Here is a 26146-nt window from a genome sequence, read left to right as displayed (position 1 = left end):
GTCGTAGGTCGTCGATTCTATCGTTAACGAAGTCATTTGTTTGGCGACGCTGCTTTGGCAGCGGTGGACACACTAGCGCAAATAAACAGAGACCTTCAATGCGCTCGTCAAAGACACTTGGGCCTCCAAAGAGAAAGGGAATAATAGGCGACGTTCGGGGTAATGGCCCTTCTTCAGAGTGCATAGAGAGGCCAGAGAGGGGTAGAGATGTTAAAGGTCACGTGACACCATTGCATGCAACGTATACCGATTTGAAAAGGGTTGATTATTACACGTGTCATTTAGTGATTGTATTATGGTTGAGAAATGGATATTAATTTGATAAATCTGCGTGTCTTTTCACCCATACTATACGATGGGCATTCACAGTTGTCAGCTTCGTGATATGAAAAATAAGAATAGGTTTTACACTTTCTGGCAAGAAAACAGGGGTTAAGATCTTTTGATGTTTTATTGCCAGAAAGGATAAAACCTTTTCTAAATTATAATACTTTGATACTCGGAATAAGGTCCCTCGACTTCATGATACTTAGTGCACCATGAGGGTGTGTCTTTCAAAAGCCAGTCATATGAATGTGCAGTGGCAGTCATTCCCTGTCAACATACAAGAGCAATTCGTGGAAATTCCACATTCCCATCGCGGAAAGCAAGTCTACCCATAGAATGACCATAATCGAATGAAATAGGCTTAGTTAACTCCTCAACGGGATTTGAGCTTCACAACCTTCTGACCGCAAGCCACGCGCTTTACCCAAGGTGCCACCCAACCGGAAACAGAATATTTATGCACTAATAACTAGTACAATGAAGGTAAACATTCATCGATTACACTGGTCAACACACTTTTTCTGGCATAAGGTATTCCAACGGATTTAATGCAATTTTGTGGTTCTGATTCCAAATCTGGCATCAGTTTTTGTCTATCTCATCAGGTTTTTGAGATATCAAATATTGCATTTTCAATAAAAACTGCAGAAGAAAAATATTAAATAAATGTGGATATCTACATAAAATAATATTATAAACACTATCCTAAAAATACAGCACAATATTTTAACACTAAAGCAGTCACTGACTCGCAACAACTTGCAATCATAAGTGACAGAGTTAATTTCGGGTAAAATCAATGAAAATGGGGTATGCCGATAGCATAAAAATGAGATGTGATAGAGCAAATCTGAGATCAGATTTAGAATCAGCACCCTGAAATTAGTCTAAAACAGCTGCAAAAGTCCAGGCCAGAAAAAAATGTGTTTTTGTTGTTGACCGGTGTTATCAGTCACAATCCATCCGTTACTGGACGAAGGCCTCCCAAAGCCATCATCATCTCGAATAGTCTTGCAATGCAACGATCCATTTGGCTTCTGCACACAAAACAGATTATTACTAACCTGAGAATTGAGAGAAGTGAAAACGTACTCTATTGAAAAAAAACAGTCGTAAGTTTGAGTATTCATGAGCTGAAAAATCGCATCTTCATATGGAAACAAACCGCATAACCCTCCGTTGTTGATAAAGGCGTCAAGCCTTTTATTTCCTCCACCCCCTCAATGTATAAAGTAAACAACGCTACGCAGAAACAGTTACTGCACGCAAGGGATTACAAAGGCTGTGACACCCCTGTTTAAGTGCTGTTTTGTCAAGTCGTGGGTAAGGATGCGGTGTTTTGTTTTTTTAGTTTGGGCCTCATTGAATTTCCTGCATGCGCAATTCTTTTCCTGTCGCCAGCCTTTGGACGCAAAGTTACTGCCAATAAAATAACGGCCGGAAATTCAATTCCGGGTTTTTTTTTCTCCTTTGTCTTGGCTAGGTTACCCGCTCGTGTGACATTTGGCGAATGGTAGAAGAATATAAGAAAAAATCGGAAATGTTTTCCAACAAAATTATTTAATATATCGTACGATACCGTTATTCGGATTTATGCGCGTGATTTTTTTTATTGAAATAAATATTCAAGACAATTACTACAATGATGGCCATTATTTTTTTTGTAAATCACTTCCAATGGAAAGCCACAAGCCAAATCGTTCACTTCGGCAGCTTGAGCGAGGGTTAGGGAAACGTTTGCCCTCCTGCGAAACATCGCGTGGCTCGTCAACCCTAACACCGGCGTCTCCTCCTCCGATTGTTCACTCGCGCAGAAGAGCGGTGCCTGGCAGTGCAGTCGTACACGGCGCAGGACAAGGATGAGATCAGCTTTGAGAAGGGAGCCACCCTAGACGTCCTCCAGCAGGACACCGAGGGCTGGTGGCTCGTCAGGTGAGGACGTAAAGCCTGTGTCTGTGCGTGCGTGCGTGTGTGCAGCGGGGAGTGGTCGCGTAGTGGTTAGCGCACTGCGCTACCAACCTCGGCGACATGAGTTCGATTCCCACTCATGACCAGCAACAGTGGTGAATATTTGAACCGGTCCTGGGCCTCCCCTAAGTCGACGCAACCTTAAATGAGTACCTGTTAAGGTGTGTAAACATCGCCACGCGGGAGACAAAAGTGGTCGGGTGTGGTGCTGGCCACCCACCCCCTCGTGTGCCATTCCAGCCTTCATAGGTGCTCGCGAACAGCGCTTGCCCCAACAGTCTGTTCAGATCTTTGTCTTTTGTGGACCGCGCTATTGACGATCAGTTCAGTTTGGCTTTCAGTTTATAACACAAATAATGTGCAGCCCTTTTAAAATCCACTGCTGGATGAAGGGATGAAGGCCTCCCCATTGCCTTGCCAGTCAGTGGGGTTGTTTTACGATACTCCACCACGCTGGTCAGAGCATAACAGCGCGGTGCAGGTATAGCCATCATTATTTTTGTTATCGCACAGTGCTTCGGTGTGCGTTAATGCGTGTATCACCAAAGGCACGGTGTTTGAAATCCCTATTCGGCCCACGCGACGGAACGCATTGGTCCCCCCCCCACCCTTGGTCAGCAACCAAAACAACGAGAAGAGGCATTTTTTTCGCATTCGGTAAGCAACTCACATATTTCAAGAGCCCCCCCAATGCACGTGAATACGAGACGGTGCTTCTTAATGAACAACGCGTCACGAAGCCAGTCCTTGGAAGAGGCGCACGCGGCTCGAGAGCCGCGGTTTTTCCAGACCCCCCCCCCTTGCTCTGAGCCACCGACTGACCTGGCGCCACCCAAACTCTCGCGAGCAGACACCAGGGCCGGCAGGGCTGGGCGCCGGCCTCGTGCCTCCAGAAGGTCCCGGAGGAGCCGGCGACCCGCCGCAAGACCACCTTCCACCCGGTGGAGATCATCAGCACCATGATGGAAGTCAGCAACCTGCCCGGGCGCCAGGCCTCTCCGGGCAAGGAGCCGCCGCCCGCCAAGGAGGGCAGCCCCAAGCCGACGCCGGCGCCCAAGCCGACCGCCAAGTGCGCCGAGCCGGCGGGCTGCGGCACCGAGAAACGCGCCCCCGGGTCTCCCGCCGTAGCAAGAATCGCCCCGCAGAGGCCTGCCACAGGTCAGATTACCCCCTCCTCCTCCTCCTTCGCTGCTGCGTCGGCTTGCCCCTCGCTCAAGTAGGGGTGCCACCATGGGCGAGATGTCCACTCTCTCGCCGGGTATACAGGAGGTCGTGGGTTTCGATCCCGACCCTGATGCCTACTGTATATTTGGAGTTTGCATGTTCTACCCGTGGTCGCGTGGGTTTTTCTCCGGGTCAACAGCACGCGTTTAGAGTATTTTTCCGCGATAAATTTCCACGTGATAAGCCACTTCGTTGAAATATAATTTGTGTTCAGGTCACTTCTCAAAAAGAGCTATATAGCTTAGTGGGCCTTGGTGAAATAAAAAATAGTTTCGTTTAATTTTACTTGTTTGTGCTACGCCTTGCTACTAGGTTTGCCAGCTGTCCTGTTTTTCTGTACTCTTACCCGCGTATATCAGCGGATGTATGTATGTGGAACCTCTTTCGCACCGTACGTAGTGAACCTTCCTAATCAGAGGTGCGCGATAAGATAAGATGAGGCATGCCCCAAAAGCTGTGCAACAATTCTTCCTGCTATCGGTGCTAATTAGTGGGTGAGGTGTCACAGGAAGTGGTCTCCCAGTCGTCCTTTCAACCGCAGCTTTCCACGGATCAAAGAAAAAAGTGGGTGACCAGAAAGTTGTGGCATAGTCATCCTATTACCCGCATACGCCTGCTTGATAATATAAATAATTAACGCGGATAATAGGAACCTTGCCCACATCAACACAGATAAGAGGAGCTTCACTGTACATGTATTTGAGTTGAACTGCACGTGCCGGCGCTGTGGGGGGTCACATGTTCGTCCGCTGCCAGAAAACTCGGCTCCACGGCGCTTGCGTAAACTCGCTTTGTTTCTTATTTTTTTCCTCCTCCCCCCTTTTGGCTGATCTTAGTTTTTTTTAATTTACGGATGCAAAAGCCAACGCTGCAGCCGTGACGTTTCGCATCACGCCACTGCCCTGCGTGTGTTTGCGCGTGTCTTGGGAGCGGTAGTGCAGCGGTTAGCAGGCTGCGCTATGAACCCGTCGACCCGAGTTCGATTCACCTTAACGGGGCCAACACAACTGAAAATTTTCGTGAACTGGTCCTGCCCTCCCCAAGGTCGACTCAGCCTCAAATTAGTAGCGTGTAAACATCGCCGCTGGGGAGACAAAGGCGGCCGGGTGTGACGCTGGCCACCCACCCCCTGGTGTATTTTTCTGGCCTCGCCAACAGCACTTTCCCCGACAGTCTGTTGAGGCTGTACGGAGGGGCGGGAATCTTTGTCTTGTGTTGGATTTGAAGCAAAGTGTGCCGCTGCTGCGATGCGTTCACCGGTGTAATTTTTGTGTTTTTTCTCCCGCTTGTGTTTTTCAGGCTCTCCTGAGCTGTACAAGTCCGTTTCCCCAAAACGCGATGCCAGTTTGGTGAGTGTAGACTTGCAGGTTCGTTCTCTGTCCTTCATTTCATCTCGAGGCACATGTATGCTTGCTCCGCGGCAAATCATTCCGACGTGGCAACGGCAACTCTCCGCTGCGTTTTGGGTCTCTTGCGTTGCCTGCGCTTCACGTGTTCGTGTGGTTGTCTAATTAGGCAGAGCGTCTGAACGTATTCCAGAGACGTTTACCGTTTCGTGCGTCTCACTGTCAGTTTGTTAAATGTAAGGGAATTCATTGGGACGTTTATTTGCGTTGCATTTGCTCGTAAACAACGTCGATTCAAGCCTCCCCAAATCTGTGAAACAACTGGGACATCTCCATAATAAATGTTGTGGCTTTGCTCTCCAACACACCGGTGTACTGTACTAGTAACGAATTAGCATGTTCTGCTTACGTGACAAACCTTAAATATCCCTTCAAATGTATAACTTACTCAAGAGTTTGTGGCAACTACAACGTCTTCTGTTATTGTACTGATGTATCGTAGCTTCCGGCCACAATACTCAGTCGTTTTGTACGTAAGAAAGAAATATTAGCAATGCTCGCTGTGTTTCAGTAGTTTAGAACAAAAAAAGAAGGAAATCAAAGGGGCCTTCATAGGTGCAAAGGGACAATTCTGTGTTATTTATTTTGTATACGGCCAGACCCCGTATTTGTGGCTTTATTTATGAATGGGCGTATCTGGGTCATCATACCATCAGGCAGTCGCCTATCAAGTAAAGCAAAGTATTGGAGATACTGCGTTTGCAGTGGTGCACAAGCACATGTAACAACAAAAAACTCAACACAGTCTTCAACAACACTGTGGCCTTAATAAGAGAAGTATATAATAAGCAACGTTTCTAAGAATGTCCCTTCTTCATAGAGAGCACGTATATATAGACAGAGATAGAGTGAATACGTGGATCAGAGTTGGAGTGTGTGCTTTACAGCGTGGTGATTCACTCGATCTTTCTGGCTTGAAACGTCTCCGATTATATATTTTTATTTTTACGACCACAGCGTTATTGACGAAGGTGTGGAGTTGATTGTCATCTATCCAGTAAATGTTTATCTCCAGGATCCAGTAGGCAGTCGTCGCAGGACAGCCTCCGTAAACTCCCAAGCAGTTACTACGACTAAAGATGTCCTGCATCGGCCTTCTAAACAGCCGTGAAAGTGAAGCGTTACCCATTCATCTTCCCATCACGTAGCAAGGATCAGTTTCTTCTTATTGTTCTCCTCATTAGCACTTTGATAGATACATAGATAGCCTCTTTGTTGCGTCAGTTTTGTCATCCGGTGCGGAGGCCTGGACATTGCGTCAGGCTGATTTTGATCGGCTGCGGTCCTTCCACACACGAGGCCATAGACGCCCTCTTGGCATCCGATGGTTCGACTTTGTCGGAAACGTCACCGTTGCATTTGCGACCGGTCTCCTAGCGATCCAGAGCTTAGCTCGAGAGGGGAGGACGGCTGTCGCCTCTTCGGACACGTCGCCCCGTATTGATGCGCACACTCCAGCACACTGCGCTCACTTCAGTTGGCGGCCGGCGTTCGAAGTGAGGACCGCGACTCCTCTCAAAGGGATGGCATCACCCCCGTGGTCGCCCCTCCCCCCGTGTTCCGTGGATAAAACAAATCACTGGAGACAGCAAGTGCATGGCAGCAAGAGGAGTCGATGCAAATGTTGTCGCAAGAGGTCGCACGTTTGGCGCAACGGTCCCTCAACTGACTATGCCTCATGAATGAACGAACAGGTCATAGGACTAATGGAAATTAGGGGCATCGTATTGCCTGTCGAGAAGAGCTCGTGGGTTTGGGCAGTGCACGTCGCTTTGAAGGGACGATGTCTGACGGTCCAGATTGACGACAGCCGAAGGAGGGGGCGCGCCCGAGAGAACGGCCACTGTGGAGGTCGCGCGATGAGTTTGTGCAAGAGCTGCATCGGTTGTTGCATCGTGCGACCGTAAACGATGTTGGCGGCTTGGGGAAGTCCGTCATTCATCCAGCAGTGGATAAGCCATGGCAGATGGTGGTGGTGGTGGTGGTTATGATGATCAGAACTCCATTGAGGCTGCATGTTTCTTTTTCCAGGGCAGCGCACCAGAGTAACATCATTTCCACATTTTGCAGTGTGTGTTCACGGCGCGCAAACTCAAGCTACGCGAAGGCCCCGCAGTATAAGGCAACAAAGGCAGCTTCATGTTGTTCACATCCCTCAAGGCCTCAACGTTAGTCCACTAGGCCCCTTAACTCGGCTGCCAGACCCCCATAAACTCCGAGAACCCTTTAAAACCATCACGACGGTACTCTCGCTCTCGACATACCTGCCCCGCATCGTTACTTTCCAGAGGAAGGATTTCAGCCACTGGGGGGACCCCGTGGGATCTGCTTCCTCGAGTGGAAATCGCTCTAACCGCTCGGCTATCCAGTCGGCCGATATAGCCTCCTTTTGTTACTATACGCCAACAATCTCGGCAAAACCGTACGCAGATCCGTTGAATAATACATCACCCCTCCTGCCCACCGATTTTCATCATCCTGAGCAATGTTTTCTCCACCGCTGGATGAAGGTGTCTGCAACACTCTTCGCCATCTCGCAGTGGTGTCACAATGCAACTGCCTCGCCAGCTCCTGCAGCCAATCTGATTTCATGGCTCCGCCTCCGTTATCGGACGTCCTCTGTGACGTGTCCCCTCCTTTGCCTGCAACCCCAACACTAGTCTCGACCACCGGCCACCATCCGTCGTTGCGTCGCGTGCCCCCCGAGAACCACTTGGCTTACTTAAACCGTCAACACGATGTCTTTAACTGGCGCTCGTTCTCCAACCCACGTGGTTCCCCTTCCTGTTTGTCAGCCTTTAGATCCGAGCACGCACCTCTCCATCTTTTCTTTGCGTGACTCCACACAGATTTGAATGCACAACAAATGCCCCGAGAATAACTCGCTGAAAAGTTTGGGCTGTATTGGTTGCCCCTTTTAATTGTTGTTGCTGCTGCTGTTAGCTGCCTTTTGTGCCACCCAGGTGGACTCTAGATTTGAGAACAATCATTGCATTAAGTGCGTTTTGGTTGGGCCTTCTTGGAGCTTGGCCTGGCAGCCTTGTCATTAAAACACAGTTTATCCCCAAAGGTGTTCCTGCTGGTGTTGGCATTTTGTGCAATCGGTATACACGGTTCCCTTTGTTTCATAAAACGCCGTGTGTGCGTGTGTGTGTGCGCGCGCGTACGTCCACACTTAATTTTAACCAGATGTGGCCTCACAATTACAGCGGCTGCTGCGTTCACGTTTTAACCAGTTTGACTCCTTTTTTGCAAAGTGTACATTTTTTATTGAATGCGTTCAACTTTAGTTCTCCTCGCAGCTGGTTTAGTATCTGTGGGGTTTTTTTGTGTCTGTGTAACACAATTCCACGTGACATCATGTGTTTTTGACGTTTTGCTAAATTAAAACTGCCTCGTTTTTTTTCAAGCGAATATATAATAACCGGCCAGGGGGGCTCAGTGATTGAGTGAGCTGCTCATAGTTGGAAGATTGTGACTGGTTTGGGGTTAAACTCAGTCCACCGTTCCTCCTGGTTCGATAGAATGAGTACGAAACTAAACCATTTTTTTGTATTTTAAATGGTAAAGCCCACTGAGCTATTATCTCTTTTTCAGAAGTGACCTGGCCATAAATGATAGCCCAATGAAGTGGCTTATCACGTGGAAATTTATAGCAGCCAAATACTCTGAACGCACGTTCTCACGATTTTCGTTTGGAAGTCAACAGTGGCTGTCCTTAGGATGGACTCTCCCTTGCCATTGGAACATGGAATTTCCACCACTGGCTCAGAGTTGTAAACGGGTGATGAGCAATCGCTTCGATGCTCATTTAAACAAGAAGTCGAATTCACTTTTCTTGAAGCAGAGACAGAGTGTGAAAACCCACTGTCGTTTTCTTACGTCTTTTCCCCCCCAGCGCACACTTTCTGGGCGTCATTTCTCTGTAACTCGAGCCGTGTATCCCAGACGGACGTTTTTTCCCATGGCTTGCTCTAAAGCCTTCCTGATGACGATGATGATATTCCTTGGCTCGAATCCCGCCCAACCACTGCATTGAGGCGGTACAAGGAAACGGCTGTTTACATAGCGGCTCCGCAGTGAAGCGCACGCGCGCCCCCCCGCTCCGTTCCCGGCTTCCGCCGTCCCGTGCACAACTGCGATCGGGCACAAAACGGCCCTCTCCGCCGCTGCGCAAGGCTTGGCGAGTAAATTAAATAAATAACCGGGGGGGGGGGGGTGGGGGGGCATATTTCCTTTGGGGCGTCCTTCCCCGGCCCGCCGCCGTTGTTGCGGAGAGGCTATCGCCGTCACAGAGGGGTGTCGAGTTGCAAGGAGACGGACTAAAATAAGGACTCGCGGTCGGGCTACAATAGCGCGACTGTGTCGAGCCGCGCCGATGTGGAGAGCCTGTCTGGGAGGCGCCGAAAACGATTATGCCTCGATCACCGTGAGTAGCCGCGAGCTCCCGCTCTCTGCCCGTTGCGGGGAAATGTGTTTTGTACGAGAGGCCAAGGAGAGCCGTCTCGGGAACGGGGAATGGACGAGCGTGTGCACACGCTCACGATGAGTGCGGTCGGCTACGCGCGGTGTGCGCGAAGGAAGTTCAGCGTGCAAACTGCGGCTCGCTCGCCTCTCCCCCTGTGTACAGTATTGTTATTCTTACCGCTCGGCTTCTCTGCACTTGACTTCTGTTGCGTGTGTTTCGTGCTTAAAAGACGTGAGGTTGTCACCAGCGTAAAGTTACTTGCGTGCGAATTGTCGAGCTTCTGTGTCCCCGAAGTTGTGTTGCCCACCGCTCTGTACGGTTTCGTTAATTTACTGCGGTGAACTCCTCGGAGCGTTGGAGGCAAGGAGAGAGAAGGGTTAAATTTGCGCTCAAGGTGAGGTTCTGCTTTAGATCAATGTTGCTTGATGTTTTGCTTTTGGAAAGAATTCCTCTGATGTTTTTTTTTAAGGCTGTAAACTTTCTCTTTAGAATTCTTATCTCTGTCTTTCTGCCCTCCGGTGTACCAACAAATGTTTCCACTCGTACTCTGCTTTACATTTTTTCACAGACATTTTCCCTTGCACCGCTGTCTCTCTGCTGTCGAAGGCATTGTTGCAAGGGAGTTTAGTCTGGGGAATACAGAGACTGGTTTTGATTGAATAAAGTTTCTCAGCCAAAAAATTTGGCTGTTTTACTTTCGATGTGCATGCTAAGGATCACACTGAGAGACAGAGAAAGGGGAACGCGTGGATCAGGGAACGTTCACAAGTTATGGACGTCATATTGACTTGTCACGAAAAGTGAGTGCTCTTGGTCAGGACACAGCTCAGAGAGATGATGGAAGAGACTGGTGATGGGGTGGCAGGGACTTTGCCCGAGAAGAAGGATCGTGGCATTCCAAGAAGGTGTGAGATCGCAGCGGCATAGGGGCGGCCTCCATCCAGTTGGTGGCTAGATCAGGGCCAGAGGTCGCAAACGGGTTTTGATTCCTTACCCGTACCCGTATCCGGCCACACCAGGGTCGCAAATGGGTACCCGTACCCGTACCCGGCCGGGTATGGGTACCCGTACGCTACCCGTACCCGTACCCTACCCGAAATGAGTGACAAACGGTGACTCACCAGTGACTCACGGCCTACCCGTACCCGTACCCGGCCGCACCAGGGTCGCAAACGGCTACCCGTACCCGGCCGGGTACGGGTAGCCGGGTATCGGGTAGGGTACGGGTATCAGGTACCTCTGGTCAGGGCTGATGGTGGTGGTGGTGACTTTGATACCGTTAGGGTGGTGGTGGTATTATTGTTCAAAGAGGAAGCCACAGGGGCCGGCTGTAGGAGTGGAGTAACACAGTGTTCCAACAATCGCAGTGTGTATATAACTTTGAGCTCATATAAAGATAGATCCTCTTTGATATAAATCTTACAAATGGTTTGTTTTGAGAACGCCGTGACTGTTTCTGTAAACAGTGTTACAGTTACAATTTATATTTCAAAATATTCGTATTATCTCTGCGCTGTGTACGTTAGCAGCTTAGTGCTGTTCGCAAGTACAGTGGCAGGTTTATTTTTGGGATCTCCACCCCCTTGGTAACTTTCGTGTGTGTGTATAAAAACGTTGTGTGTGTGTGTGTAAGTCTTATGAGGAGCGGTGGCGCATTGGTTAGCACGCTGCGCTACGAACCCCGCGACCCGAGTTCAATTCCTGCTCACGGCCAACACCAGTGATGGTTATCTGAACCGGTCGTGGGCCCTCCCATAGGTCGACTCAGCCTCAAAGGAGTACCTGGTGCAGTGTGTGGACATCACCGCTCGGGAGACTTAGGTGGTCGGCCGTGATGCTGGCCACCCACCCCCTCGTGTACCTTGCTGGGCTTCATGGGTGCTCACTAACAGCCCTCTCCCCAAAAGTCTGTTCAGGCTAAAGGGAGAGCATTGTGTTTGTGTGAGGCTTAATGTGTGTACCTTGTATGGGCCTCTCCTAAGAATGACCGTCTCTTCTAGTGTGACAACACTGAGGGAGACAAAGGTGGCCAGGAGTTTATGGAGCGAGCTTTACGGTTGCAGTACAGTATTTTTAAACAAAATCTAAATTGAAGGGGGTGAAATATTGCAAACCTGCAGTCAGCACGTGGACTTAAAAACAAAGATGAACGCACGCGCAGTCTACAATTTTGGACGGGCATCTGTTTTACTCCAGCGACTAGGCTGACTAAACTAAAGAATTATAGTTTGTGTACGTTCACAAATATCCATGGCACTCTGAACCAATGGCAGTTAATTGTGAATCGCGCCGACTCGTAACTTGGGGTTATTTTTACACCGTTGGTTAACCTGGTGTGAAAAAAGTCAGCGGCAGCCTTGTAAATTAAGGTAGCCGGGGAGTGCTTGTGGCCTGTGTGCGCGCATTTCCGTGTGTGTGTTTACCAGAGGTCGCAATCGGGTACCCGATACCCGTACCCTACCCGATACCCAGCTACCCGTACCCGGCCGGGTACGGGTACCTGTTTGCGACCCTGGTGCGGCCGGGTACGGGTAGACCGTGAGTCACTGGTGAGTCACCGTTTGTCACTCATTTCCCAACGTCTTGTCTATTCTCACAATTCAAGTTCCTTGAATCAACCCACCCGCGCCTGCAACATGGCTTTATCCCAGAGGTCGCAATCAGGTACCCGATACCCGTACCCTACCCGTACCCGGCCGGGTAGGGTATGGGTACGGCCAGGTACGGGTACTCGTTTGCGACCCTGGTGCGGCCGGGTACGGGTAAGGAATCAAAACCCGTTTGCGACCTCTGGTGTTTACATAGTGTTTACATAGCATTTCCGCGTGTGTGTTTACATAGTGTTTACATAGCATTTCCGCGTGTGTGTTTACATAGTGGCAAGCTGTTTAGTTCACTGCGTTACGACTACGAACACGAGTTCCTGGCCGGGATTCATTTCAGCCAGAATACTGCCCGGAAAATACATCCGCACCCGGCACACCACATCCATTATACCTTTGGCTATGTCTGTTGCTAGTGGTCAGGGTCCCCGCCTGCTTCCCGTCTACCAGCGAGCTGTAAAATATTCAGTGAAGAATTAAAGGTCTGGGGTTCGATTCCAAACCTTGCATGTCACAAGTAGCATTTGGAGTCTGCTCCTACCCTAGGTGGTCCTCTAAGTCAGCCCCGCCTAATATAAGTGCCCATTATAGCAATACCAACATCAGCACATGGTTTTGTCACGAGCTACGTAACGAAGCGTCGATTCACCAATCAAAATCGAGCTGATCGTGATGTATTCAAATAATATTACATTTAGCCCGATGGAACACACAAAACTTCACGGAAAGCAGTGCAACCATAATGCAAAATAAAACAATTAGACAAAACAATCGATTCTTGAATACGAATCGCAAACCTCAATCATAACAATCCATTGAATCACATGGGGTGCGCAGTGGTGATGAATCATTGCATGCCGATTTAACAGCACACAGCTCACCCGGTCGGGCATGGCACCGACCTCGTACACTTTCCACTCTCTTTTGCGCCATTCTGACCTTAATAGGCGCTCGCTAACAGCACCATTTGCCTCAACAGTCTGCAACCATGCATGGATATATTCTGGTTCGCCTTCCATCTGTGTTGGCGTGTGCGTGATGTGCGCACGCGTGCCAAAAGCACCGCTGTGTTTCTATGGTGCCTGTGTATGTATAAGTATGTGTCCAGTGTGTGTATTTACCGTATGATTGGGGCCTTAATAGGTTCTCGCTAACCGCACTTCCTGCAAGCCGTCTGGTTGAGACTATACGGGGGATCTTTGTCTTTGTATGTGTGGGGGACGGTGGCGTGGTAGGGAGCGACACTGCCCAACAAACCTGGTGAGCTGAGTTCCATTCCCGGAAATTACTGGCGTAAGTGGCAAAAATCAGAACTCCTCCTAGGGCTACTCAGCCCAAAATAAATACCCGGTGCATTGCGCAAACATCAGCACTGGGAAGACAAAGGGGGCCAAGCGTGGTTATGGCCACAACAACAACCCCCCCCCCTCGCGAGGCGTTCCGGCCTTCATAAGTGTTTAGCTCAGAGCACTTGCCCCTTGCAGTCTGCTGCAGGCTATGTGGGGGGGGGGGTGTTTCGTCTTTGTGTGTGGGATTTTTTTTGACATTCCCTCGTGTGACCGTACTTGCAGGCCAGAGGGCTGCAGCTGCCCAAGCCTCCGGCACCGCCCCCGGTGGAAATGGAGTATTACACCATCGCCGAATTCCAGACGACCATTGCCGACGGCATCAGTTTCCGTGCCGGCCAGCGCGTCGAGGTGAGGGCCGCCCATCGTCACCACCACCACCACCACCACCATCGGCCTTGGTCAGTCCACTGCTGGACGAAAGTCCTCCCCAAGACGCCGCCATCTGCCACGATCCTGTAACAATGCACCCAACACCTGCACACGGGCACTTACAATCGCTCCGCCTCCTGGGTGGATGTGCTCTGGGACACGTTCCATTCCTTGGCTGCCACTCCATTATTATTCTTGACCGTTGGCCATCATTTTTCCTTGTGTCCTGCCCAGGCCCACTTACTTTTATTAACGGTTTCTTATTCTTCAGATTTTTTTTACGCTATTAACTCGTTTTCTCATGAACGTGTTCCTCTTTCTATCTGTTGGTGGAATTCCATGCATGCACATCGCCACGCTTTCTTTGCACACGTTTCGGTTTTTGTTCGCCCATGACGTCAAAACGAACACCAACCAAGGTTGAAACGGTGGCGCGGTGGTTAGCGCAACCGAATTGATCAGTGGCGATAGAACCGACTCCCACTTTTTCTTTCGTCGAACGGGCAGTTGATCAGCAACGTTAATGTTTTCACGTTGGTGAGTGAGCCAGTCGATGGCTTTGGGGGGGGGGGGGGGTGGTAGTCTCATGGTAGATATCTCAAATGCTGCCAGTGAAGGATCGAAGTGTGCAGCGTGTAGGCCCGTGGTTTGAGGTTGGTGACCGCAATCACACTGTGGGCTCACCAGATCACACACTGACCGGTATGGTGACCTTTGGTCAAACGGCCCTGGCAAGCGATATGCTGTGGGGAGGGCCTTTAATCCAGCGGCGGATCGACAACGGACTGAATCAACATTGAATGTAATGCGCATGATCAACCTGGTATGTTGCACTCATATCGGTGCATTTCCATTCGACGTTTCTTGTTCACCGGGAACAATTTGGTGGCTGTAATTGCTTCCGTGCGAATTAATTACGGCATTTTCGGTTTATCTCTCGACTTTTAGATATGATAATTTAATCTGAAGCCAATATGCAATATCTTATTCTCGTCAACATCAGCACATGGCATTTAAAGTCAGATTCATATCACACGCACCACACTTTAGTGGCTTCCTACATAAACAACAGGACGATTGTATAAACAAAGGAAATCTTACCAATTATATCAGTCCAAAACACTACTATGCTTCGTGAAGGTTTTTTTTTGTTTGGAATGAGAAGATGCCAGTTATCATTTGCTTACATATACGAAGTTGCAAAGAGCGCGGGAGTGTTTTGTTATTGCTCCCACTTTATCTGAGCCACTGCTCGGTTTATCAAGATTCATTCAGGAAGTATTTCCTGCCCGCCGAAAACAGACCACCGCGCGCTTGTTTGGAGTCTGTGCAGCAAAAAAAAAAAACCACGCCCTCGATGTTTTCTTGTCACGACCGGGGGATTTGCGCAGTGCAACCTTCGAGGTCCTCCGCAGGCCAAGTCGATGACGCGCGCTGCCGACATAACGGTCACGGAGATGGGCTTGGCGCACACACGTACGTCCTTGTTTTGCCGTGCCACTTGAAATTGCGCCTTCCTGAACTTGGGCCAACTCGCGCGAGAATGGAGGGAAGTGTCGTGGCTCACAGTCCACCCAACCCATTCTTCCCATTCCTGCCGGGCCTTCCTTTCCAGCCCAGCCCACGTGGCACGGAATAGCCGATTCCCATGACCCTCAGCTGAGGAACTAAAAACGTCAACGCTCACCAATTAGTGAACAAGGGCTCCTGTGTTAATCCTGCGATAGAAGCATTCAGTGACATGTTCCTATCGTTCAGTGGATACTTTGAGAATGATTTGTTATGCTGCATAAAAAAACTATTTGGTAGGCCAACTTTTAAACGAACGTGCATTTTCTTTTCCTATTCTGATTTTATTTATTCAAATGTACAACTGCGTAAACATAACAACTGCATGAACGTCCATTGACTACTGTCATAAATACGGGTATCACTGACTCGCATGCATATAATGAAAACAAAATATATACGATGAGAAAATACATGTACATCGCTATTCATAGACTCTCCCATGGTGTTTTGGTTAGCACACTGGACTTGTCATACAAAGGTCGCCAGTTCGATTGTTGAAATAATGGACATGTATCTTGTGACCTCACCGCAGCACTTGTGCCAAGCTAGGTGCACTTTGAGGCCACGCCAAGTCTTAGGCTCACTGACGGGAGGCCACAAAATAGGCCCATTATTTATCGCTTTAAGAGCATCTGAAAGCTCGCGATGCAGTGACTGTCTTTGTTCGATGGTTAGCCAAAAGCTGTTGTCAGTATGACCGGAGTTCGCGTAATGCTTTACGCCCCTTGACGAGCTCAGCGAGGTATTGCGTTTCATTTGTGACAAGCACCTTCTGTGCAATGAGCGCGCGACCTTATAACCTATTCATTCGGCACTGGGAAGCCGATGCAGCTCGGCGAGCACCGGATCTTGCGGTGCCCGTCACTACGCGTCGTCCGTCTGACCTAAGTGCGGGTTGCCCTCTCCCCCGGCGGCAGGTGATCGAAAAGTGCCCGAGCGGCTGGTGGTACGTGCAGATCGGGCGCGACGAGGGCTGGGCGCCAGCGTCCTTTGTGGAGAAGCGGAAGAAGACGAACCTCGTGCGGCGCAACAGCAACATCGCGAGGCCCAAGGTGCCGCCCCCGGCGCCGCCCGCCCAGTCGCGCGGCTCCTCCGGCTCCGACGAGCGTCGGAACTCGGAGGTGGACGGCCGCTCGGGGGCGTCGAGCAGCGTGGGCGGCGCGTCGTCCGAGAGCAACGACAGCGACTCGCACATTTACGACGTTCCCGCCGTCGAGGAGGCGAGCGCCCACTATGAGAATGTGGAGCTGTCACCGCGCGGCTCGCCGGCCCAGTACCGCGCGGTGCGCGCCAAAGGCGACCGTGCCTCGCCCGGCGCCCAGCCCTCGCCCGTCAAGTCGTCGTGGGCGCGGCCGGGAGACGCGTCGCAGAACTCGCCTCTCGGCTCCAAGTACGCCTCCGCGGTTTCCACCAGCCCCGGCTCGCTGACGAAGCGGCTGAGCTTCCTGACGTCGGCGTCGGGGTCGCGGGACGATCCGAAAGCCGCCACGGTGACCGTGAGCCCCTCCGTCGTCCCTCCGTCTTGCCACGGCGCGCCCAAGTCCCCGCTGGTCATACTCCCCAAGTCATCCGCGGCGGCGACGGCGGCGGCATCGCCGAAGGCGCAAAAGGTGACCGCGAGGCCGAGGCTGGGGAAAGACGACTCCTCGGAGGAGAGCTCCGGGGGTGCTCTCGACGCCGTTCCGGGGCTGGCGTCGGTTTGCCGAGTGGATTCGTTGGAGGAGTCGTCGAGCGACAACGAGAGGCGGGATGTGAGCAGCCCAGCGAAGCCGGCGGTCCGGCCAAAGCCCGCGACGCCGTCGCCTTCTAAGGGCTTCCCGGGCAAGGTGGAAATGTTGGGCCTTCGAAATAGGCTCAAGCCCGTGCACCAGAGCTCGTCCGATGGTACGGACATCCCTCCCGACAGGAGGGAGGATAGGCCGTCGAACGGGAGCCGGCCGGCGGCCGCGTCAGACTGCCACAGGGGCGTGCGGAGGGTGGCCTCGGCCGAAGCGCAGCTGCCGAACGGAGCTGCGGCGGCGGCGGGCTCCAGGAGGCACGGCGGGCCGGAACTGCGCAGGGCGGACGCTTGCGGCGGCGGCCCCAAGCCGTCGAACCACACTGGGTCGGAGATCTTGACAAAGTCGGAGCTGGGCGCGGGCGCCGGGGAGGTGTACAGGACCATCGCCAGATTCGAGAGCGTGCAGAGGTCTCAGGTGGGCTTTGAGATCGGCGAGGAGGCGGAGGTGATCGAGAAGCGGGACGAGGGCTGGTGGTTCGTGCGGCTCCGCGGCGAGGACGGATGGGTTCCGTCCACGTACCTGGAGCCGGTTGAGCAGGGGGACAGGGACGCGCTCTTCGAGGGCGCGGCGCGAGGAATGGCCGCGAGCGGCGATGGCGCTCGAGGGGCAAAGCTGGCAAATAACGGCGTTCCGCCAAAACGGCCGCCCCCACCGAAGAGGCCTTCGGTGGGCACGGGGAAGCCGATGGCCGCCGTGAACGCGTCGGTGCAGCCTCAGACGACTCCGGTGAAACTCTCCAATGGCTCCCTGCAATCGGGACACTTGGGCAGCGCCGCCTCGCAGCAGCAGCAGCAGCAGGGACGCGGCGACGCCAAGAGGAGCGCCAACGGGCGCGAGGGCGGCGGGCGGCAGGCGGCGGCGGCGTCGGTGAAACGGAACGAATCGTTTCAGGCGGGCTCGACGTCGCGCCCCTCCGTACAGGTGCGACGCAACGTCTCCTTCAACGGGCCCAAGCCTTGGGGCGGCGCCGGCAAAGCGGAGCAGCTCGCGACGTCGAACGCGGCTGCGGTGGCCGCGGCGGCCGCGGCGGCGGCGGCGGCCGGAGGGGGAGCGGCCAGGCCGTCGTGGGGCCGCGCCAAGTCCGAGGCTGGGGCGGCCGGGGGGAAAAGGCCCGCGGCTCGTGCCATGGCCATCTCGATCTCGAGGCCGGTCGGCAGGCCCGAGGAGGTGTTCGTGGCGATTGCTGATTACGCGGGCGACGAGGAGACGATGGGACTGCTGGAGGGGTCGTCGCTGGAAGTGATCGAGCGAAATCCGAACGGATGGTGGTACTGCAAGGTGCTGGAAGGGGACGAGGAACGGGAGGGGTGGGTGCCCTCCAACTACTTGGAGAGGAAGAGCTGAGCTGGAGGCTTACAATTTGGGGGGCACTAACATTGTGGGTCTTTTATTTCTGATTTTGGGGCCTTATTTTAATATTGTTAGATTTATCTTTTTTGCTCATTTAAGCTTCGGTAAAACAAAATAATTCCAAATGCATATTACAAGTTAGCAAGAATTCCTTTCCAAAGGCGGCAGATTTCTAAGGTTACTTTAGTGTTTATACCACACCAAATCCTTCTATCTCTCGGTGTCTCTTGTCATGCAAAGCATGAGAGACAGAATGAGGAAACGTATGTTCAGGAAACAATCACGTTGCCTGTTAAGCACAATAAGTCGGCTTGGACAGGACACATCCCCTACAGGGATCTTGATTGACAGACGAGACTGTTGATGGACTGGGAGCCAACGGAGAGAAGGGGCCTGAAAGTGTGTCCACTGCAGAGAGGGAACGATGAGATCGTTTCACGTGCAGGAGCGAGATGGATTGAGGTATTGCAGAACCATGGAGGTTGGGACAGCATGGCTGTTGATGACAGTGATGAAATCCATCTCACGGTTTTTTGTAGGGTATGCATGTGACAGTTGTACAATGCCGGAAGTGAATATTAAAACAAAATACCAACTGTACTTGAGTGTTTAAAGTTACTTAGTACGTTTGGAATTTGAGATAGCGTTCACTACTTAATTATTGGTGCACATTGCATTTTACGACTAATTGTTTCATTGCATTTTGGCCGCGATATGGGTTCTTTTGCACAGTGGTTGGTGCTACTCATGAATTGAGTCTTTGATATCGTCTGGGTCTAAATTTTGCAATTGAGGAAAATATATTTCGTGTGTATAAACTGATGTAAATTAAATTAGAATGAAGAACTGCTGAAATTGAAATTACAATTTATTTTAATTTATGCAAAAAAATAGCATTACTTTTCTACACAGATAATGTTACTTGAAAAGGTAGCCGAAGTAACATGGTAAAGGTGTTGCATTTGACCTCTCGCTGTCGCAGGAGGTCAGACGTTTGGCGCAACGGTCCTCCGCTGACTGTGCGTGATGAGTAAACGAATTGCATTAAACTCTCCAGATCTGGAATCTGGTTTCTAAAGTAATTATTTGGCTCATGTTATCGCTTACATTTGGTGGCTGTTCTGCATTCTGTTTCCTCTAAAGAATAAACAGTCGAGGCTTTTTTTTCTGGAATGAAGGTCACTAACGGGTCAGCCACCGCAAGTTCATTTTTTGTTTTTAAATTTGTAAAAAAAAAATGATTTTAATGTCGCCTTGTTGAAATTACAAACTGGGTGGCGTTTTGCAAGCGACGACCACTCAGCATTTCTATGGCAGGGGCCAGCTTCCCACAGGATAATAATTGTTGACAATAATAGTTGTCAAACCACGGGTGACTGAAACTGGACTCGATTGTCAGCAGTGCTGACTACTGAGGCACCAAATGACCGCCTTGCCATATCCAAACAAACAGCGGGGAAAGCACGTGTTCTGTCTCGGAGCAGAGCAGTGCCCAAATGATAAAATGCTTTGATTTATGATTGCCGTTATCCTTGAAGGATTGTTATTGTTGTTGTTATAAAGCACAGCATCGCAGGGGTTAAAATCTGAGCTCGTGCAGAAAACAGCTGCGTGACGTCACGGCTCAACGTGGCCAGGGTCTTTCGAGTTCACCCCGTCACCTCCATCCTGTCGCATTGTTATCTGCTTTCTGTATTTTGATACATCTGTTGGGGCCAGCGTTCTCCCACCAGCTCTGGCCACAACAACGACAAAAAAACATGATTGATTGTATGCCTCGAGCACTGAATGTATACATGGCCAATTTGATTAGAGACGGTGATATCCACAGTGAGTTGCAAGGGAACCAAAAAAAAAGGTGGAAACAAACTTAAGTGAGAAAAAATAATACAAAAAAAAACCGACGATGTATAGTAAGTGTAAATGTAGCTAAAGCTTTAAGAAAAATCATGATAGGAAACCCACATTGAAAGGTTTATTTCCACTTCTTTTTCTGGGTGCATAAAGGTTGCAATCAAATGCAACCAAGAGTGTATTTCAAGGCTCGTATATGTGTAGCATATCTTTATCCCATTGGTGTAATATAGCTCGCCTGTTTTCTTTTCCAAATGTAATACCATTATGTTACTTTAAAGGCATGGTACGAATAGGTTATTCCATATGCTGAAGATGTATGCATTTGCTTTTGAATACCGACGCAAATAGCTTATGTTAATACTTTGCAGTCGACACACACCTTTGTAAGAAAAATATAAAATGTATAATACTCGGTGTTTCTTCGTTACTCATAAATGCTTTTTTTTCTCCAATGTATCAATAAGGTTAGGTGGGCCATTGTTGTGCTGTTAACATGCGATAGTCTTTGAAAACATTGGTAAGTTAAGCATTTTATGATTAATTTAAGTAACAGTTTATCAAGCAAGACTTGGAAAGAAATGTTTGGCTGAAGGCCATTATTTTACTGACTAGCCTTATTGATTTTTCTACCTTGGGCAGTTTTTAATATAACGATTACACATTCTCAATGGCAATCAATATTTAATATAAAAAAAAAATTCCTTTCAAATGTTAAAAAGACATTTTTAAAAATTTGGGGAGGGATATAACCACGGTCATAAAAAGTGGATATATCAAGCCATAAAAAATACTATCATTGGGAACCCATGTAGCACTTGGGTAGAATAAGTCAAACATGTAACACAGGCCAGTGACCAAAACCTCTGCGTACAAATCTACTATGTATGCATTCGGCCTAATGTTGCGGCTACTATCACTTAGCAGAGGCTCCGTTGTTCAGTTCCTACATGAAGTAAATTTCTTGATTTGGCATTGAATAAATTGGAATTGAAAAACAATGGGATCTAATTCCAACGCATGTCCGAGGGAATTTCCTTTTGTGGGTGCTACGCTTTGTGTTCAGCCTTGGTTCTCCAGGTGTGATGGCAGGCTGCAGTTCGAGTGATGCAGATTATCCATGTTGGTGGTAACTGAAAGGTTACCACTGACATTTTTTATACATAAATTATGTTGAGCTGGTATAGAAGGTTGAGCTGGAAGGGTGAAAAAACTAATTTACGAGTGATGTCAATCGAGAGTGGAGTGAGAAAATCCTTTCGGGTTTTCACAGTGCAAGGAATGACAATTCGACATCAATTTGGGCCAAAACGTGTACGTGTGAAATTCACCTGAGCTGGCAGCTTACATTGAATGGCACGGGTTAAGACTCTAGGTGGAATGATTCATCCTCTCCCTGACAACTGAATGAATATTTGACTCGATAATCATTTTTTCTTAAAATATTTCAGCGAATGGCAGCACCTCTTGTGGCTGCGAAGATTGAATCCATGATATGGAACGTCACACAAAGCGAAACAACATTGCACACACGACTACATGCGTGCATCGTGAGCTTAAGAAAGCATAAAGCAATTAATCAATGCATAGTTTCGTCCCTATTCAAAACAATTTGTTTCATAAACCATACTTTTCCCAGACACACTGTAAACAACGTCATGTTAGGCACACATGAGGGCATCTCCAAACAACGCCATTTCTTCTTAACATCATTATATTTTTCTAAAAATCATTAAAACTATGTTTAACCAGCTTGAAAGTATCCTCTTGCTTAGTTTGCTCATAACCGCAATAGACGTTGAAAATGTGACGCGGCTGCTCTCGATTTGTGATTAAATTGAATTCGTTTGGGCCCCCTCTCGGGAGGAGGAGCGGCGTGGGTTTCGCGTCAAGGTGATGCCACTCCGAAGCGTGCCAAACGAGCCCCTGGGAGTGCAAAGCGTGGCAGCGCCGTTGATTGCATCGCGAGGTCATCACCGTCTGGAGGTCTTGTCCCGGTGATGAACGGGCGCACACGCCGAGAGCGGCACATCGACAGACATTCGCGTGCGATGGAAACGTAATTTTTCTTCTTATATCGCGGCACCTTTTTATTTGTCGGCTAAAGGGAAAAAAAAGAGACGTGCGTAATTTAAATTTGGGCAATGTTGGTGTTTAATGTGTTCGCACGCGCGCGCATCGTACATTCATAACGTCAAAGGTGAGGCGTGGATTACTGTCGTGTGTAAGTGTCAGGGGGGGGAGGGGAATGTGACTTCTCAATTGAAAAAAAAAAAATCCGTGAGCTTTGAGTAAAATTGATTATCGTTGAAACGTTTGAAGCAGCATCTCATAACGAGGCAATGTCGTGTATGCGTGTGGTCCGCATGATAGCAGTTCAATCGCGGTTTTAATATGACAGCAAGATGTCTCGGGAACTGTTATTATTTTCAGTTCATCTCCTATATTCTTCCAATTGACACTTGAGTGTTGCCTCGTGACTTAAATGTGCCTGTCCACCACCCTTTGCAGTCTGTTACTGCTCAGTCTCCTGTGGATGTTAATGTACCTGCATTGCCCATGAGAAACAAATGTACGTCCCTGAAGATTTATCATAACCCAAGTGCAGTGAAATGTGTACACATATGCAGAAACTACTGCTTAATGTCCTGTAATAAACCATAATGTGCAATCATATATGTATAAACAAAAATCATCAACATCAAAGGACACGTATTTATTTTTAGGGGAGGAAAAAAATCCACCGTAGAGCTATTGGAAATTAAATACTTTGGAATGCCCTGTTTGTTCTGCATAGGTCTGAGTGGCAACGGCACAAAATTTACTGAAATTCTCCATCGCGAAGCACTTGATTTTTTATCGGAAAGCGATCCAACAATCGTTTACACATTCTGACCCAGAATGCAAGCCATACTCAGCACCATTTCATTTTTTTGAAAATAGTGTTAATTTCTTAGTAAATTCCCTATATTTGTATTGAAAAAATGTAATTTCACTTATATATTTTTTTTATACCTGACAATCTTGGTTTTTTTTTCATTTACTACAAGATGGCTATAACCATTCAAGTTGTGACCTTTAATATGCTCACAGGGAATGGCCCAGTGGAAGAGCCTTGCCGATGGGCGTTTGCAGTTGGCTGACATTCACAATTGAATTGTCCCTCTGCACGTTTCGTGCAATCACATTACTGGGAGTCGCAGGCCACCCCCGTCCCAAAGGCATAGTTCTGGTACAGTCATTTGAACTGCAGTGACATAGTTCTTGGATCGAATAAATGATTCGTTTAAGTCAGCTTCTCATTCTGCGATTGTATCACGCATTGTTCGCCTTGATGTCTGACGCTTCGCTCCACATGTTGGAAGCTTCTTTAGGTAACGGTATTAGAAACGTCGGACATCGTTCAGTTTCTAAACAAGCAGCACACAGTACGGTAGAGTTGAACGACTGGTTACATACGGACCAACGGAAAACGCATAGCCATACAGCACAACTGCTAACACCTACGCAGCGGTACAAGTCAAGGGAATGCCTTTTAACAGCTTTTAAAAGACTATGTAAGCTTAATAAAGTGCGAGGGGAATAGGAAAGCGCTGCTGAAATGTAGCGTATATTAAAGGCATTAAAATGAATATATGTGCAGGTTAAATATAGACACTGACTTAACAGCAGTGCTGTGACTGGTGGATTAAGACTTTTTTTAAGCACCGCATTGTGGCATCTGTAATCATTGGTTTGGATTCCCACGTAGATGGGAGTCCCACGAAACAGTTATGGTTGAACACTAATAATAATGCCAATGATTTACCCATGTAAGCCTCAAAGAGTTTCCGTATAATGTGTTGAAAGGAGGAGGGGGGGGTCCTGCACTATTTAGACAAGTCCACGAGTGTTTGGCTTCATGCCAGAGGTAACCGGAGAACCCAGCGAAAACCCACCAAGCTTACGAGGGGATATCACTCAAGAGCTCCCTGCAGATGGACTCAATCCAGTGGGTGGAGCAAAGTCGATCTGCGGACCGAAGCCGTTCTTGTACTGCGTTTGCTGGCATCTCGCAGCCATCGCAGCTCCTTGCAGACAACACTGGTGGGTCACCCTTCCAGTCCTGACTCTCATTGGCTTCCAAGTTCCAACGATATGGGGGCATTCAAGGTGACTTCTTAGAAGTCCAATACTCAGCACCCACAGTTATGAAAAACCTCATCATTCGGGGCAATGAGATTGTCAGCTGATTTGTCCCGCCAAGAGCTGTGCTCAGTCTCCAATTGTATTGACTCGCTACCTGCCCAAACCAATCGCCCACACATTGGCCATTGTACAGCCTACGTCCAAATATACAAAATGAATGACACGTGGAACGATACGACCTCGGCGAGGGATGGCCATCGTCTCTCGCCACGTTTCTGCGACGCAGTTTAGGTGCTGGTCAGGTCGTGTTGTGTTGCTTAGCGCAATCTCTGTGCTGTCGAGTGGATGACGCTTCCACCGGCTCCTTCGCATTGCTTGTGGTAGCGTGTTTTGAGTCGACGTTTTTGGGGAAACACAATTCGGGAAAATATGCTTTTAATTACTGCTGTAGGTGCAGCGTGCAGGGTGTTATTGCTTTTTGGTTATGGCCGTGTCGTTCTCGTTGTTTTGTACTCTTAAAGGAAGGAACCAAATGTGCAACATTTATTTCTTGTTCATTATAATTTTAGCCATTTTATGCAAAATGAAATGTTTTGGTGATATTTTTGCAAATCGTTTAACCCTTGGCCCCATAGCCTGTAGGAAGCGATTGTCTGATTTTTAAGAAAAAAATTATTTATGTGACCTCCGCTTGCATGAATCGGTAAAGTATTGAGTACTTTACATGCTTCACACCAAAATTATTTTTTATTAATGTTATTTCTGTATGCACTGTTGACGTCGCTTTCAAAAGTCAATAAAATATTAAATGGCACAATTTCATGGCGCTTGCTCTTGGACGGTGACACTGGGAGAAGGAGGGATGCGAAAACAGGGGAAGTGATTGTTCAGCCAGAGGAAGTATTGTAATCATGTGTGCTGCGTTTGAATACGTGGAAATGCGTACAAGTTTTCATTCTAAGCCACTAAAATAATGGCTTTACGATCAATCAGAATCCACTCTGTAATGTCAAGCAATTTGACAGTTCTGTATACAATCAGGTTACCGAATTTCCGGAAGGCTCAACCTGCACTCGCAATGAGTTGGCAGTCCCCTCTCCTCTCTGAGCTCCACCCACATTAGCATAGCCCCGCCCACTCAATCACTAGCCCTACCCACCTACTCATCAACCCTGCCCACTACTCAGCCTGCCTGGGCTTCATATATAATTGTAATATAGTCTGGAGCCGCCAAACCCCACATCTCCCTAGACCTTGGGGGCAGGAGAAATATTTTCTAGAGCTCAGCCCCGAACAGCTCCAACTTTGCCTGTACTCGTGCATGAAGCCAGACAATTATACAGCCGGACTAAATTAGAGTGGGACATCCTTTCTTGAACCGTGACAATTGGTCACCTTGGTATATTCATCATACTCATCATTTCCATGGGTGATTTGAAGCTTTCGTGACTGCAGGAATCCATACTCTTAGGTTTTTTCGGTAAAGTCACGTCGGTAAAAATAAATAATAAAATATTAATAATAGAAATAAAATAATAAATCACGACGTTTCGGAGGCAACACAAGTCTCCGTCATCAGCTGTGACGGTCCCACCTGATGACGGAGACTTGTGTTGCCTCCGAAACGTCGTGATTTATTATTTTATTTCTATTATTATTTCTATTGTATTATTTAATTTTTATTACTTATTTTTACCTACGTGACTTTACCGAAAGAACCAAATAGTATTTCCATGGGTGTTTATTG

The 26146-nt window shown here is 48.8% G+C and overlaps 1 protein-coding gene across 4 annotated transcripts in view; it reads left to right on the top strand.

Annotated features, from left to right (window-relative positions):
- The window catches only part of SH3PXD2A (SH3 and PX domains 2A), a 126700-nt gene extending 101487 nt beyond the window's left edge, over positions 1-25213 (top strand). For 2 of the 4 annotated variants that reach the window (XM_078593158.1, XM_078593156.1), the window contains 5 exons: positions 2142-2259; positions 3146-3453; positions 4819-4886; positions 13568-13693; positions 16204-25213. In XM_078593158.1, the coding sequence (XP_078449284.1) occupies positions 2142-2259; positions 3146-3453; positions 4819-4886; positions 13568-13693; positions 16204-18411 (2828 nt within the window). In that variant the 3' untranslated portion in view covers positions 18412-25213. The remainder of the gene's footprint in view (positions 1-2141; positions 2260-3145; positions 3454-4818; positions 4887-13567; positions 13694-16203) is intronic. The other 2 variants (XM_078593159.1, XM_078593157.1) reach the window with 1 other exon arrangement.
- Positions 25214-26146: the final 933 nt, after the last annotated feature.

This window comes from Lampetra planeri, chromosome 4 (assembly GCF_965212315.1).
Source record: "Lampetra planeri chromosome 4, kcLamPlan1.2.h2, whole genome shotgun sequence".
Classification (NCBI taxonomy): Eukaryota; Metazoa; Chordata; class Hyperoartia; order Petromyzontiformes; family Petromyzontidae; genus Lampetra; species Lampetra planeri.
The sequence above is the reverse complement of the archived record's forward strand: the minus strand, read 5'-3'. Positions and strand labels throughout refer to the sequence as shown.